The following is a 16,521-nucleotide window of genomic DNA, read 5'->3' on the forward strand; positions in this document are numbered from 1 at the left end:
TCCTCATCATTGTGCAAGATTTATTGTGCTTCACATATACACAGTATTAACAGTCAACATAATAGCAGGTAAAAAACATATCTATACAAAACATTATTTAAATACAGAAGCTGAAGCACGTCCACAGGCAGCTTATTCAAACGTCACAGAGTCCGTCTCCAGCAGATCGCAGCGGGTGTTTTTTGGTGTTGCATCGTGAACAATGACGGCGAAAGAGAAGCATGAATCAAACTTCAGAGCGGGCGAGGATTCCTCAGCACTGCTCGAACCCGGCCATCAGAGACAGGGCGAGGGACTCCACTGGAGGCAGGAGAGGAGGGGTCAGTACTTGGTGTTGGATATTTATTTTAGATAGACATGTAATAATTACAGAGCTGTGGGAGGGGTTCATCAGAAATTACAAGAGAAAAAACTAGGATTAAAGAGGAGACAAAGGACCACTTGATATTCATCCTCTGATGATAAAAGTGAGAAAAAAAGGAAGTCAAAATAAATGTTTTCGGAGATTATATGACTTTATAATCCCCGACATTAATCATGTTTGATTTCTTGTAAATGTGTGAGCTTGTCCTACAAATGTACCACCTTGATTTGACAGAATACTGAAGTTACCCCCACCCCCAAATGAACCATCGGACTGTCACCCTCTGATATATATATGCATAAAACTGCCAGAAATAAAAAAAGGTCGTTGTTTTATTTGATCTCGGAGAATTTTTGGGTAACTTTATAATCCCTCAGGTTTTTTGTACCACCTTAAAAGGGGCGTCATTATATGAATGTGGGTTCATATCAGTATGTGGTGTGTCTCCGGGGACATGTCTCCATGCTTTAATGATCAGAAAGCTCTTTATGTTTCTCAGACTGCCTGCAGCACCTCTTTTCCCCCTCTGTCTGAAACCAGAGCCCAGTCCGCTCTGATTGGCTAGCTGGCCGGCTCTGTCGTGATTGGTGAACTGCTTAGGGTTAAGAACGAGCAGAAAATAAACACACGTTTAATCTGTGTTTTACTCACAGTGAGGAAAGGAGCCTCGACAGACGGCCTTGTTGAGAATCGTCACGAGGAACATGTGACAGTTTTTGAAATCTGACTCCATTTTATCGATGGACTCGATCCTGAAAGTGAGAGTTAAACAAAACCCACAAAATATAAACGCATCCGTTAAGCAATTTAATCACAATCATAATGCAGTCATTTCTTACTTCCAGGCTCCGAAGCCGGCTTGCCATCGGTCGGAGAAGATGAGGACCAGATTGAGGACTTTCATAATCGCCTCCTTCACAAAACTCACCTGAGAAAACACGAAATGGGACAAAGGTGAATATAATGTCCTGCAGAGTGTCCTTAGTCTACATCACAACAGCATGCTACAATAAAAAGGGATGCGATGGATCTTTTTAGAGCTCTTAATGGTGTTGGGCCTGGCTATATTTCAGATTAGCTTTTAACTTATGAGGCCTCTAGAACTCTCAAGTCTTCAGGTACTGGCCCTATTTTTAATTATCACTCAAGTTCAAACAAAGACACACCTTTTATCATTACAGCCAACAATTGTGGATCCATAGAAACTTGAGGGGGAAGAGAGCGTGCATACTCAAAACACACCTTTGGCTTTAATTCTATTTATTTTATTCTTACATTTATTCTTATTTTTGTTACTGATTTTATTTGCATTTGATTATTTTACTCGGTTCTTTGATCTGATTAAGTCTTCTTATTCATCACAAAGCTGCTGTATGTGTCAATGCATTATTCACTGATCCCTTGGAGGTAAAGAGAACAATATCCTTTGAGTAATCTTCCTCCTGCGAGTGTGTACCTTCTCCCTGAGGAGGCAGCGGTCGTGGATCGTAGCCAGATATCTGTAGTGGATCTTGATCAGCTGATCCAGATCCTTCGCCTCCTGGACCTGGTGCTGAACTCCAGACCCGTGCTGTGCAGAATCTGTCAGGAGAGACACGTTTAACTCTTGATATCCAAATCTATAATCTAAAGTCGGTAATAAGGTGTGTGTGTGTGTGTGTGTGTGTGTGTGTGTGTGTGTGTGTGTGTGTGTGTGTGTGTGTGTGTGTGTTCTCACCCGGGTCATGATGTAGTTGTGCAGGCTGTTGACAAAGTGCATGAGTTTGACCCTCAGGAGACACATCCTGTGGATCTGCTGGTTTATGGAGTCTTTGACCTTCACCTCCTCACACGCCGCGCCCTCCTGCTTCTTCGTGACGTCTGTGAAATCTGAAAGATACAAATTCACAGATTAGAAAATCACAGTGAGCGTTTGCAGAGGGGATGTTGCAAGTCTTTCAGGCTGGTATTTTTGCCCAGGGAAGAAAAAGACGTGTTTCAACGGGTTTTTATCCAACCAAAAATTCAGTTTCAGCAAAAAAATGTTGGTGTTTAACATTTAAAACCTGCACACAAAAAGAGGCACACACACACGGACAAGTAGGTACAACAAAAAAGACTGAGGTTGCGGGGGAATTGTCCAAACATCAGCTCCTATCCTCTCTTCCTGTGCTCTATTCCAAATGTTGTGTCATGGTAAAAGTTGCTGCTGCAAGGCATTGTGGGATAGCATCTTCTCTGTTCCTTTCCTAAAGAAGGTCCGGTGTTTCCTCAGCTAAAGGAGGTTATAAAGGAAGCTCCTTTCCTAGCATCATGGCTGCCACGGAGGTTCTTCCGGGTCATTTCACTCCGTTAAGAACCTTCCTAAGAGACACTCACCACTCCACCGCAGCCTACGTCCTTTTTCCCGATTATTCACATTTTTCAAAGTTAGTTTGAGTATTTCTTTAGAAGAAGCACCGTAAAATACAACAAGACATTTACAGCTTCATTCCTAAACCTCTAAGATTGTATAAGAAACGATATAATACATCCGGTACCGCCCTGATATCTGAGCATGACCCAGGTGAGTTCATACACATCATCTAGAGGAGGTTTACTTTGCAGATTTGAAAAGGAGACATCGTTCCTCTTAATCTAGCCTCTTCATTTTGACCAGAAATCCTAAATCTGGGTCCATTTCTTTGTGTAAAACATATTTACATACCGTTAAAAGTAATATTGGAAAGTTTGCTTTTTTCCTATATTGTGCACCGCTACTTTGCAAATGATGGATTATGACCCAACCTCTAAGCGTGGTATTATAGTAGGAAATGTGTTTGAATGTGCAAACATGGTCTCACACACACACAGCACGAGATCCCAGTTTACCCCCGGCTCATACCGCTGAAGCGCAGTGTGTCCAGGCTGTATTTGGCCCATTTGATCTGCAGCAGCAGCAGGAACACTTGGTTGTAAATCTTCTGACACTCAGAGCTGATCACGATGTCCACCGGCCAGGGAACCTGAGGAGAGGGAGCTCAGTGAGCGGCAGATTCAAGATGAATTTAAAAAACGGGTTTTCATTCACGTGTGATGCTCACCTTGTAACTCAGGGTTAACACTTCCAGATTATTCACTGGATGCTTCTTCCTGGCGGGGTCGATGTTCTCCAAGAAGATGGACAACCTGGAAAATGTAAGAGTGTAAAGTTGACTTTTTGATCTTTAATCTCCACTGGGTCCGATTATGCAAAAGAGTGACCATAAATATGCAGAATAAATAGATTAATTGGGTAATATACATTCTTAAAAGCTACAGCTGCATTTCTCAACCCTGTGTTGCAAGATCGACAGTGAATTATTTTCAATTCATGAAACTAAACATGGAAAAGCAGGAAAAACTGTCAGGAAACTGCAAAATGTTGGCTTTTGAAATCGAAGATGAGGGCTAACTTTATACCATCCTCTTTTATTTTACAAATGATTATTGTATTAACCACTTTGTTTTCCTACTTAATACTTCAACTATAATTTTGTAAAATACCCCTGAGCAATATACCAGGGATTCTTGAGATGAGGGACAAAACATGTCCGAGAGATAAAACTCATTGTAATTCTTAAAATGTGTTTAAAAAATGTCCAATAATTTGATTAAACAATAAAACAAGAACTTATTTATACCACAAAATGTGAATTAATGCTTTTTTACACATATATTTTATTTTACATCACCTAGTGTGCTGCCTGAACCCCAAAATACCCTTGTCCGAAAGCAAGTTCCATGACTTTACAATACTTAAATAATTGTTAAAATTAAAATAAAACAAACACAATAGCTACTGTGATCATGTATTTTAAGTAATTATTCAAACTATATAGAAATTTACAATTAAAAATATATATTTATGTACTTTTTACGTGATTGAAATCGCGTCCGGAGTTTCTGTCAACACCATAAGATTTTTCTAAAAATGCAAAAAAACAGCCATTATATTGGCCAACTCATATTCTAAGGACCCCTTTTCCACTTGCTGTTTGGTGGACATGCCATGAGGCCACTGCTCTGGTAAGAAAATATTTCTCATATTTCTCCTTAATTATCTTCTTTTACAAAACCAGCTATGTCACAACCATAGAGTGTCAACACCATGGTCGATAAAATTCAAGGTTTATGTGATTTTATCAAGAAATAAAAGTTTAATCTAACGTTATTGTTGAGGCCACTAGCAGCTAGTGATAAACAAGATGGCTTCTGCAAAGAAATCACATGTTATGATGAAAAATTGAAGATATCGTCAACTCCGTAAGACTCCATCAGACGTCAACTCCGTAAGAAATGTTGTCTTATGGAGTTGACCACTTACCTTATGGTGTTGACAAATGGGATTTAAATGTATCATTTGCCCATTTAATTCAACACCACGGCATCCACACACCACATTGTCTGGCAAAATCCTCAAAAAGTATCGCCTGATGCATCAGGTTCGTGAATTTGGCCTTAGCTACAAAACACTCAGAGAAAACACACCAATCCAAAGAAAGCCCAGTTACCTCCAGACAATCTCCTCAGTGGTTCACACATTTTTTGAAAACAATTCAAGAATCACGACAGACAAGCAAGACACCATCACAAGAAAAAAAGTGAAACGTCAAAGGATGGTAATGACAGACACAATGCAGAATCTCCACCAGTCATATACTGAGCAAAACCCCAGCATTCGCCTGAGTTATTCCTCTTTCTGTGCACTACGTCCCTTCTACATAACACCACCCAAAACCTCAGATCGAAACACTTGTCAGTGCCAGATCCATGAAAACGCCACGCTCATGCTTGATGTTTTGAAATCTTTCCAGGCTGTGTCAACCAGCAAGCTTAAAGAGAGTTTTCAGCTTGTCTGTTGTTCTCCACCAAGTGAATCGTGTCTATTGCGCACCTGTGCAAGATGCCTTCACAAATCATCAAGTCTGCCTTTAGAGCAAGGGAAAACAAAAGTGGACTGGAAGCAGTGGGAACGGGTCGAAGAGAAAACAGAGGATGGAGTTCACTTTCATACCAGACTACAGAAACGTACGGGTACTCTGTCGGAGCTGATGGATCTCTACCAAGACAAATTAAGAAACGAAACAACCACCCATGTCCATCTTGTTCAAAATCAATCCAAAGAGTACCGAAACATGATTGAAAATTGCAATGAAAGAACAGTGATTGTGCATATCGATTTCTCTGAAGCATGGAAATGCAAATACAGCTCCGAAGTACAATCCTGCCACTATGGCCAAAATCTCCCACTGATAACGCTCCATACAGGCATGTTTTACACCAAGCAAGAAAAACAAGCTTTTTGCACAATTTCCGAGTCCAAGCGCCAAGACGCAGCAGCAATATGGACCTACATGGATGAAGTTCTGAAGGACATTCATACCAGATTCCCCACATTGACACAATTCACTTTTGGTCTGATGGTCCAAGTAAACAATACAAAAATAAAAATAACTTTCTCCTCCTCTCCACCATCCCTCCTCGACTGGGGTTCAACAATGTAACATGGAACTTCTTCCCTACATCCCACGGAAAGGGCGCCCCGGATGGTATTGGGGCAACAGTTAAGCGGTGTGCTGACAGAATGGTTCTTGGAGGAGTGGACATCGTCAATGGCATGACTTTTCATCAGCTTGTGTCCAGCAGGCTAAGTGGAGTCCACCTACACTATGTCAGCACTGATGATTTCCTGGCTTATGATGCTGTCCTCCCCAAGTCCCTACGACCCATCTCAGGAACAAGAAAGGTTCATCAAGTGGTAGCTCGGGGCAATACCATCTACTGTAGGCATAGTTCATGCTTTTGTAATGAGCCACAAATCTGCCGCTGTTTTAATCCAGTTGCACACCACCACAATCCAGTTGCACACCACACCACACCACACACACCACAGCATGCAGATGAGCATCGGGCTGTTCAGAGTCCTCTTGCCATGTTAGTGGAGGCAATGGAGGAGGAGCCGATCAGAGCACCTGAGGGCTTAATGTCAGCAGTGGGGCCGAGTGACATCAACACAGAGGATTGGCTTGCTGTGGTTTATGACTACAATTGGTGGCTGGCTAAAGTGCTTAAAACACATCAAGAACAAGGGGATGTTCAAGTGGATTTTTTCCACCCTCATGGGCCATGTAGTCGTTTCCAAAGGAAACAAGGGTGCCAGGATGTCTGCTATGTTCCATCTACTGACATCATAGTCAAAATTCACCCATCATTACCAGTCCGCACAAGCCGCACAAGGGATATCTACCAGCTCTCCTCAGAGGTCATGGACTTCCTAGATGAGGACCTTTTCAATCGGTTGTTGCCAGGTGTTTAAATTCATGCCATGATATAAGATGAGTTCAAGATTTACAGAGAATTTTCCATTTCCAAAGGCTGAATTAATGAATATTCTTAGTGTTTTTCTCCATGATCTGTAAATTTGATGAGTTTATGGACTGTTCAAGAGATCTGATATGAGTTTATGGACTGTTCAAAAGATCCAATATGAGTTTATGGACTGTTCAATAGATCAGATATGAGTTTATGGACTTTTCAAGAGATCCGATATGCCTACTGCCAAGTTCCTGTTTTTAAAGTGGGTGTGAGTGCAAAAATAACGATTGATATTAAATGGCCTTTTATCCTGAAATGTTACAGTTGAAAAGTTGAGTTTTTGAAGTTCAATGGCCATGTTAAATGAAGTTATCTCCAGTTCTCTTCTAATTCGTCAACACCGTAAGATGTGCGTCAACACCGTAAACAGCTGGTCAACTCCATAAGATGAGTTTTCTGTTCATTTTTGTTTTTAAAAAGATATTTTATTACATTTTCTCACATTATCTCAACAAAAGCACTGCATTTCCTAAATAAATGTGTAATTTCTGTATTGCTGACTAACATTGTTTGTTTTTGAGATTAAAAAATAAATGTGAACATGTATATTTCCCCAGTTATAATAATTGGCAGCTTGATAATATATATATTTTAAAGTAATAGTATTAGTTTAAAAACATGGATTGAATAACACAGATTAAAATAACCTCCAGTAGTCAAAATAACTGCAATAAGTTTATTCAAAATACATATTTCTATGTTTCTTTGTGTCTTACGGTGTTGACAAAATCCCAGGCTTGTCCAGCAAACATGAAAAAAATGTTTAAAATGTTAAACCTGGGAGATTGTATTTCAACAGCATCAAAAGGCCAGCACCTGGGACAAATATAATATATAGATATATTTTGGAAAAATCAACATTTTATTTTTAGAAATTAAAAACCCATTTTGTCCCTTGTCTCAAGAATCCCTGATACATTATTTACTGCCGTTATTTAAATGTTCCCTTACTATTTTTTAAGTGTGTTTTCCTCTTCATCTAATATGTTAGTTGAGTCTTTATTTTGCCTTCTGTCTGCTCTATTTCTTTCCTGCTGTGGGACGAATTAAGGGTTCCTGAACCGGCCTTCCCCTCCCCGAGGAAAAACCTCATGCAGTACCTGCTGCTGTCCTCCGGGTAGCGCTGTCCCACCGCCTCCTGCAGCTGCACGTTGAGGAAGGACAGCTGCTGCCAGCTCTCCTTCTCCTGCACCTTCTCAAAGATGGAGGTGTAGAAGTCGTACATGGTGTCTCCGGCCTCCAGCAGGAAGTAGTTCCTCATCGCCTGCAGGTATTCCAGCAGCCTGCGGAGACATCCAGGGAGGAAAATCATCGGGGGGTCAGGGTCAAATTGTCCTATAGCTGAGGATACACTGGACTCTCTTTTACTAAGTCCTACTGACTCCTCCTTCACTTCTTTGCTAAACCCTCTGATGTTTTTCCACTGAGGTTAAGGAGAAGATATGTGTTCTTGCTGCGTACCTGTAGTCCTTCTTCAGGGTCTGCATGAGGTTCCCGCAGCACTCGATGTACCTCCTCTGGATGTGCGGGTAGAGGCAGGAGCGCAGCGTCAGCTCGAACGTCTGGCAGGTGACGGCCTGAGACGAGCGGTCTACGATGAAGTCGCCTCCGGAAAAGCGCTCGTGGAAGTCGCTCTGCTCCAGGTACAATCTGAGGAGAGGTTAGTTGTTAAACCTCTCAGGATTTACCAACACCCTGTTCATTAGTGACCGCCCCGTCCTACCTGGCGAAGTTGATGGCCAGCAGGGGGTCGTGCACGTCCTCTATCTGCAGGTGCTGCTTGATGATGGACTGCATCCGGATCAGGCTCCTCCTGGTGGCCTGCTGCTCCGTGACGCCCTCTGCAGGAGAATCCTCCTGACTGCAGAGCCGGGACTGCACCGACTCCAGGAACAGAGCATACAAACTCTTCCTCTCCGCGTCTGCAACACATACAGTCGTTATTCGGCTTGTTAAATTCAAACTTCCTCATTAAAATAAAGTGTTTTTAGACTTTGAAAGACTTTAAAACAACGTAGACCTCTGCAGGACTTCTCCGCCGGCTCCCTGTCCTTGCGGTCCAGGTTTTTGAGCAGCTGCATGGACTTCCCGGCCATGATGATCTGCTTGAGGACGGGTTTGAGGAAGGACACCATCGTGAGCTGCTTGCTGCCGGAGCCCGGGTCGCCTCCCGAGCTGCCGCTGGCCGCGTCACTCAGCTTCTCCTCGCTGTCCACCGTCTCCGACACACTGTACAGCGTGTAGGTGGCGTACCAGAAGTCCCTGTGGTTCACCGGCACGTCCTTGTTCCTGCGCGGGAGGAAAAGGAACATCTTACGTCTTGTTTTTATTTATAATGTGTTCCTTGTACCTTTGAATGCCTTGTAGCTGAAATGTAAATACCCTCGCTCTCCTTTGCTTCATACCTCTGAATGATGAACTCTTTAGCGGGGTCGAACAAATGTCCGTAGAAGATCCATTCATCCACGATCTCCAGGTACGGTCTGACCGTCTCCGTCCACAGAGAGAACAACAAGGCCACCTGGGGGGGGGGGGGGGGGGGACATTGTTTTTCTCTGTTATTAATTCCCTTATGTGTTAAATTCTTCGATCCACACCCTCAGGAGTAACTCACGGCCTGCTCCGACGCCTCGCCCACGCTGTCGTACTCGATGATGGCTTTGTACAGGATGTTGAGCAGGTGGGAGGCTCGCACCACGTTGGGGGTCTCGTGGGGGACCTCGGCGACCCCAGTGCAGAAGACTTTGTGCAGGACTTTGATCTGAACCAGGTGAGGGTGGAGCCGCTCCAGAACCGCAGACAGGGTCACCGTCTCGTCTGCAGGACGGCAGAAAACAAACTGTGACTTTAAGTAGGTGTGGTTGCATATTTTCTGCAACACACCAACGGCCGCTGGAGAAATCCCATTGCTTCCCCTCCGCTCACCGTTGCAGATGATCTCCCTCTCGATGGTGGTCAGCTCCTCTTTGAAGCTGGTGAAGTACTTGTTGAGCGCCCACACGAAGGCCTGGTAGGTCCTGAAGGGCGGCTCCGAGGCCTTCTTGGTGCCGCCGTGGGAGGAGCCGGAGCTGGGGGGGCAGGGCTCGGAGCTGTAGCCCGTCACCTCGTCGATGAACCTCTGCAGCCGGAACACCGCCTGGCCGTACACGGCGATGTGTTCCAGCACCGAGCGCAGGCAGTTCTGCAGCACAGACAGGAAGGGCCGTGTCACGCAGCGGGCCATCACACCTTTCATTAAAACACAACTCAAGCTGTAACTCACACTGGTCAGGTGAGTCACCACCACGTTGTTCCTCACGATCACTTTCCCGTCATGGTGTTGGAATATAAAGTGCTTCTTGACCCCGGAGAGAAGCCTGCAAAACACACACACTTTATGTTTCATGCAGCAGGGAGCACAGGGATTTTAGCCTTTGTAGACCATTAACATGCACACAAACCTATAGCACACACTACAGGAAAGGGACAACCCCAAAAAGCAACATAAAAACAATCAATACACATGTAAAAACAACAGCGGTGCAGCACTGGATTTACAGTTTAAAGGAGGCTTGGAGCCGTTCTGCACAGCTTAATAAAAATTCAGATTTGTGCGAGAGCAGGAATTATTTCTTTGTGAGTTTGAACAATGAGCGCAGTCACACGGCGTCATCACGTCTCACCACAGCGTCTCCCGGATTACTTGGGTCTCCGTCACAAAGGCCTTTTCTTCGGGCAGATACAATGGATCAGTGTTGTACAGGTGCTGGTCCCTGGGAGGAGAGACGCTGACGGTTAGCCTTTAGACTCATTTCAACTCACAAACAACACAGGTGACCCAGTGAGGGTCGGCCACCGTGTCCACTTCATATCATCAACTGAGAAAACATTGTATTTATTAGCATCCTATGAACATCACCTTAACTTGAGCTGAAATATTCTCTAATCATAGAACATCTGGCCCAGATTTCTCCGTAGTTGTTTTGATATCAGTGTTTCTGCCCCAGTATCCCAAACCCCCTGCAGGTGTTGAGTGAAATAAGAAGAACCAATGCATCACAACATCATGACTATTCTCCAGAGAAGCGAAGTCTCACCACACGTTGAGCAGGTTGGAGTGTAGATGGAGGCTGTGAGGAAATCGAGGAGCGTGAGCGACCCAGTACGGAGTCACCACGTTCTGCTCCAGCCAGGCCCGCGCCCCCGGCTCCCCCACTGCAGAGACACACACCTTTATTTTAACATTCAAAGAACAGCTTCAATGTGGACACAGTCGGTCTGTCTGTGTGTGTGTGTGTGTCGATGCAGTGAGATGTGTTTGCACCTGTCCACGTGACAGGAACCGTCTTGTTGTTGTTGTCCTGGTCGTCCTGCGGCGTCCGGTCCAGCTGGATCCCAGAATCCTCTCTGCTGATTGGCTGCTGGCTGTCTTCGTCCTCGCTCTCCTCAGACCACTCCTAGAAAATCATTTCCATAAGATATGATTTAGATAAAAAATGTACAGATAGCAATTTTTCTTGGCCAATTCAGATTTTCAATTTCTTTTTTAAAGTCCGAAATGAAGTTTTTCTGTTTAGTTTTTGAATATTTTCTTGAACAGAAAATTGGTTTTCATTTTATTGACTATCAAATATATTATATAAATATATAAATATATTCTTTCCCCAAAACTGCCCAGCGTTTCAGGACATTCTTTCACTTAAATTCAGCTCAATATCTGCACCAGGTTCATGAAAAACCTGAGCATTTATTTATTCATTTAAAAGTATTAATGATCAACTATTAATATATTTTACTTGTTTCCTTTTTTACATTTCTCATTTACTGTATTAATGTAAGTGTTCATGTGGTTATGTATGCCTTGTAACCAGAAAAGTGCATTAAAATAATAACATATAATTTAATTAATGAATGAATTAAATGAATCTCTATTTATTCAACGAACTGTAAAGTTATCTAGGTTTTATTTACTGACAGAGCTCACTGAGACCACTCTGAGCAGCGTTCATGGTAATGAAAGAGTGCAATTTAATATACTAGGATATGTTTCTAGATTTCTTCCTGAGGCTCGTTGCTTTTTGGAAATAAATTCACTGCGAGGGTCTGTTTCTGCTGCATTGCTAACTTTTCTGTTGCTCTAAAGCTACCACACACTTAAGGTAAAATAAATCATAGAACACTAACGCCATTAAAGGGTGGGTTCTGTTACGATTTACTCACAGGGGTGTCAGGGTAAGGTCCATCGTCTATGTCCTCTCCCTCCATCAGATATCTAGCCCAGTCAAAGTTGTCTTTTGCTTCTGCACACAAAAGGAAGTGATAATTATTAACATGGAAACTATTTTAAAGAACGAAGCAGCTGTGAGACGTGCACTCACCGGCCTCCTTTATCCTGGGTCTCTCAGTAAAGTTTGTGTTAGAGGGAGAATCCGACAGGAAGAGCAGCAGGGACACGAGACTGTAGTGTGCATCCGTCTGGGTAAATCACAAAGAGAAGGATTTATATAATGTCACATCGTTTGTTGGCCGGGAGAAAAATTAACTCTGCTAATGATTGAGATTTCAGTCGGACCACGTCGGCTCTGTACCTTTGCTCCATCTGTGTTAGGTAACGGGGAGTTCAGGAACTCTTCAGTCAGACTCATCCAGCTCTCTGCTTTACTCACGTCTGACTGCACCATCAGCTTCTCATAGATTCTGGAAAACACAGCAGCGGAGAAATGCAATATTTACTCACATTACTGAGGAGTGCAATTTCAACAAACTTGCTGTATTTTCTTTTCATGCAACTTTGAATGCAAATCTCACTTCTTTTCCCCACTACAGGTATCCAAAATATCAAAGATGTTTTAGAGATAACATTAGAATAGTTTGACTATAACAAAAAACAGTTTAAAGTCAGCTCCAACTCAACCAACTACAACAAGAAAATCCTGCTTTTACATGATATATATAAAGTAATAAGTACAAGAGTCTTAGGGGAAATGTGTCTGCATTGAAAACTATTGTCGATAATACTGTAAACACATTTCCCTCATTAAAATTACATAATTAAAGTCAATATGTTTACTGTACTGTTGTAGCAGCCTACTTATATATATGAAGAATAGAACCTGAATACTTCCCCACCACTGATTATTATTGCAAATCGGGCATTTATTTTTGGAATAAATGATATGATGGTCCTGTAAAAGACACAGCACTCACCCATTAATACTGCGCTGGACCTTGTGGCTGTCCACGTCCAGGAAACGATGGAACCTGTCAACAAACCACATTGTTATTACTAGCATCACATTAGCATGCTAGCAGCTAACAAGCTAGCTCCTCGACCCGTTTACCTGAAGTTGGACCAGGCAAATTTGAGAGCCAGCTGAAAGTTCTGGTCCTCCTCATCCTCCACCCCGGAGAGACATCCTATCAGTCTCTTGGTTTCCCTCTCTGTCTCTTTCTCGAAGGCGGTCCAGTGCGCCATGTTGTTGACAGCAGTTAGCTTCACGTTAGCATGTAGCTGTAGTAGAAGTAGCTGTCTGTCAGTCCTGGCGATGCTGCAAGCTATAGAGCTAGCTCGAAATGTAAAATGTTAGATAATGACATCTTCATAATGCTGTGTTTTGCAGTTGCATGACAGACTGAGCTATTTCTCCTCTCATTCATTCGGTACGGAGCGGCGGTTGCCTCCAATTGACAACAAACTAGGGCGCATGCGCAATACCCCCCAAAAAAGTAAACAGACTTTTCTTGTTTAAAACTTTTAATTTGGTTAAGCGAAAACGTTGATTTTTTTCCTGATAATAACTCACTGGCGACTACAGATAGAAGACGGTATATATACAATAAATACATTGTTCAAGTGGAGCACTAGCCTCACTAATCTCCCATAATTCATTGTATTAATCCAGCCAGGTCACGGGAGCACTCTTACCTAAAAGGCTCTTTGATGTTATCAATGTAATGGTGCTCTCATTACGCGTACACGTTTGTGGTTAAAACTTCAAACCTGGGTACATTCCATGCCTGATGATAAGAATACCCTACTGACTAAAAAACACTATTCAAAAGGACCACGCATTTCTTATAAATCTCCCACAATTCCTTGCACTACTCCAGTCGGGTTACAGTAGCTGGTAGCCGTTGGACCCTCTTCTCTAACAAGGTTCTTTGGTGTTTCAAACGTAACGGTGCTCATAATTAGTTTGAGATTTGTTCATCAGGTAGAAAGTACATCTACTTAAGTACTTTTTTGACACTTTACTTGAGTATTTCCATTTTATTCTACACTAATCCAAAAACATTCGGGGGTACATGTTGTACTTTTACTCCACTACATTTATTGAATCCCTTTAGTTCCTTTACAGATTAGGATTAATGATGGTTTCAGGGTTTCAAGGTTTTATTTGTCATATGCACAGCAGATACAGCGTATATGTTGGCAATGAAAATCTTATGTCGCGTGCTCCTCCAACAACTCAACATACATGGTGCAAAAGATAAATAAAATAGTGAAAAAGAGAGAAGAATATTTACAATATTAACAATACAGATTTGAGGATGTGAAATATATACATATGTGGAATACATTGAAAGTATTTAAATACTTTACACTGTTGAATGAGGAGGTATGGACAGATGCATATATTATGTATAACAGATGTGTATGGCAGATATGTATAATATATAGATATGTGTACTATAAACAGATATGTATGGCAGATGTGTATAATATATATGTATGTGTGTACTATAAACAGATGTGAGTAGACATTCACACAGCTCAGGAGTTCAGTAGTCTTATAGCCTGTGGTATAAAACTGTCTCTGAGTCTGGTGGTCTTGGTCCGGATGCTGCGGTACCGTCTGCCAGACGGCAGCAGACAGAACAGATTGTTGCTGGGGTGATGGGGGTCCTTTAATATCCTACCGGCCTTCTTCCTACACCGCTGGGTGTAGAGGTCCTCCATGGATGGCAACTCCGTCCTGGTGATGTGCTGAGCAGTTTTCACCACCCTCTGTAGAGTCTTACGGTTGAGGGCGGTGCAACTGCCATACCAGGCGGTGATGCAGCCAGTCAGGATACTCTCGATGGTGCACCTGTAGAAGTTGCAGAGTATCCTGGAGTCCATGTTGAACTTCTGCAGCCTGCGGAGGAAGAAGAGCCGCTGTCGAGCCGTCTTGGATATGACCCTGGTGTGATGTGTCCATGTCAGGTCCTCACTGATGTTAACCCCGAGGAACCTGAAGCTGCTGACTCTCTCCACAGGAGTCCCGTCGATGGTGATGGGTGTGTGTGCTTCTCTCTGCCTCTTCCTGTAGTCCACAATCAGCTCCTTTGTTTTGCTGACGTTGAGATGGAGGTTGTTGTCCTGGCACCAAGATGTCAGGGCTCTGACCTCCTCTCTGTACGCCGTCTCGTCGCCGTCTGTGATCAGGCCGATGACGGTCGTGTCGTCAGCAAACTTGATGATGGTGTTGGAGCTGTGTGTGGCCACGCAGTCGTGCGTGAACAGGGAGTAGAGGAGAGGGCTGAGCACACAACCCTGAGGGGCTCCGGTGTTGAGGGTCAAGGTGGAGGATGTGATGTTCCCCATCCGCACTGCCTGGGATCTGCCCGTCAGGAAGCTCATGATCCAGTCACAGAGGGCGCTGTTGAGCCCAAGGTCCCTGAGCTTAATGATGAGCTTGGAGGGCACAATGGTGTTGAATGCTGAACTGTAGTCAATGAACAGCATTCTCACATAAGTGTTCCTCTGGTCCAGGTGGGAGAGGGCAGTGTGGAGGGTGAGGGAGATGGCATCATCCGTGGACCTGTTTGCTCTGTAGGCAAACTGCAGGGGGTCCAGTGAGTCAGGGAGGGAGGAGGTGATAAAAGTTTTGACTAACCGCTCAAAGCACTTCATGATGATGGAGGTGAGTGCAACTGGGCGGTAGTCATTGAGGCAGATGGGTTTTGTCTTTTTGGGGACAGGGACAATGATGGACTCTTTAAAGCATGTGGGGACTACAGACTGGAGCAGTGACCTATTGAAAATGTCTGTGAACACATCTGCCAGCTGAACTGCACACACCTTGAGAGCACGGCCAGGGATGCCATCAGGTCCTGGAGCCCTGTGTGTGTTGATCCTTTTCAGAGATCTACACACATCTGCACATGGTAATATAATCTCCTTTAAATCAGACTGTAGTTCACCTGCAGTAAATCCAGCAGCTACCCTGCAGTATACAAAGCCATTCAAACTAGCTGCACCTTTACCAGCTCTGAGAACACTTTAATGATCAATCATTATAAAACATATCAGAGATATTATTCTGAAATGGACCAATCAGACAATGACTACTTTTACTGTCGCTACTTTAAGTACATTTAGAGGAGAGTACTTTCTACTTTCACTGGAGGAACATTTAGAATACTTTCACTGTGACAGAGTATTCCTACACTCTGGTACTTCTACTTTACTCAAGTACAAGACCTGAGTACTTCTACTTTACTCAAGTACAAGACCTGAGTACTTCTACTTTACTCAAGTACAAGACCTGAGTACTTGTACTTTACTCAAGTACAAGACCTGAGTACTTCTACTTTACTCAAGTACAAGACCTGAGTACTTGTACTTTACTCAAGTACAAGACCTGAGTACTTCTACTTTACTCAAGTACAAGACCTGAGTACTTCTACTTTACTCAAGTACAATACCTGAGTACTTCTACTTTACTCAAGTACAAGACCTGAGTACTTCTACTTTACTCAAGTACAAGACCTGAGTACTTCTACTTTACTCAAGAACAAGACCTGAGTACTTCTACTTT

General features: G+C 43.2%; 1 protein-coding gene across 1 annotated transcript in view; it reads right to left on the reverse strand.

Moving 5' to 3' along the window:
- The window catches only part of tubgcp5 (tubulin gamma complex component 5), a 19,297-nt gene continuing 2,776 nt past the window's right edge, over positions 1-16,521 (reverse strand). Inside the window, 24 exon segments of the mRNA XM_063892002.1 lie at positions 1-300; positions 1,016-1,116; positions 1,204-1,292; positions 1,821-1,918; positions 1,921-1,945; positions 2,082-2,233; positions 3,228-3,348; positions 3,427-3,511; positions 7,840-8,022; positions 8,201-8,389; positions 8,463-8,661; positions 8,760-9,028; positions 9,145-9,260; positions 9,354-9,556; positions 9,665-9,920; positions 10,002-10,095; positions 10,402-10,491; positions 10,816-10,933; positions 11,043-11,175; positions 11,939-12,018; positions 12,097-12,193; positions 12,307-12,415; positions 12,926-12,979; positions 13,060-13,281. Coding sequence (XP_063748072.1) covers positions 254-300; positions 1,016-1,116; positions 1,204-1,292; positions 1,821-1,918; positions 1,921-1,945; positions 2,082-2,233; positions 3,228-3,348; positions 3,427-3,511; positions 7,840-8,022; positions 8,201-8,389; positions 8,463-8,661; positions 8,760-9,028; positions 9,145-9,260; positions 9,354-9,556; positions 9,665-9,920; positions 10,002-10,095; positions 10,402-10,491; positions 10,816-10,933; positions 11,043-11,175; positions 11,939-12,018; positions 12,097-12,193; positions 12,307-12,415; positions 12,926-12,979; positions 13,060-13,193 — 3,042 coding nt within the window. The 5' untranslated portion in view covers positions 13,194-13,281 and the 3' untranslated portion in view covers positions 1-253.

Source organism: Eleginops maclovinus, chromosome 9 (genome assembly GCF_036324505.1).
Source record: "Eleginops maclovinus isolate JMC-PN-2008 ecotype Puerto Natales chromosome 9, JC_Emac_rtc_rv5, whole genome shotgun sequence".
Taxonomy (NCBI): Eukaryota; Metazoa; Chordata; class Actinopteri; order Perciformes; family Eleginopidae; genus Eleginops; species Eleginops maclovinus.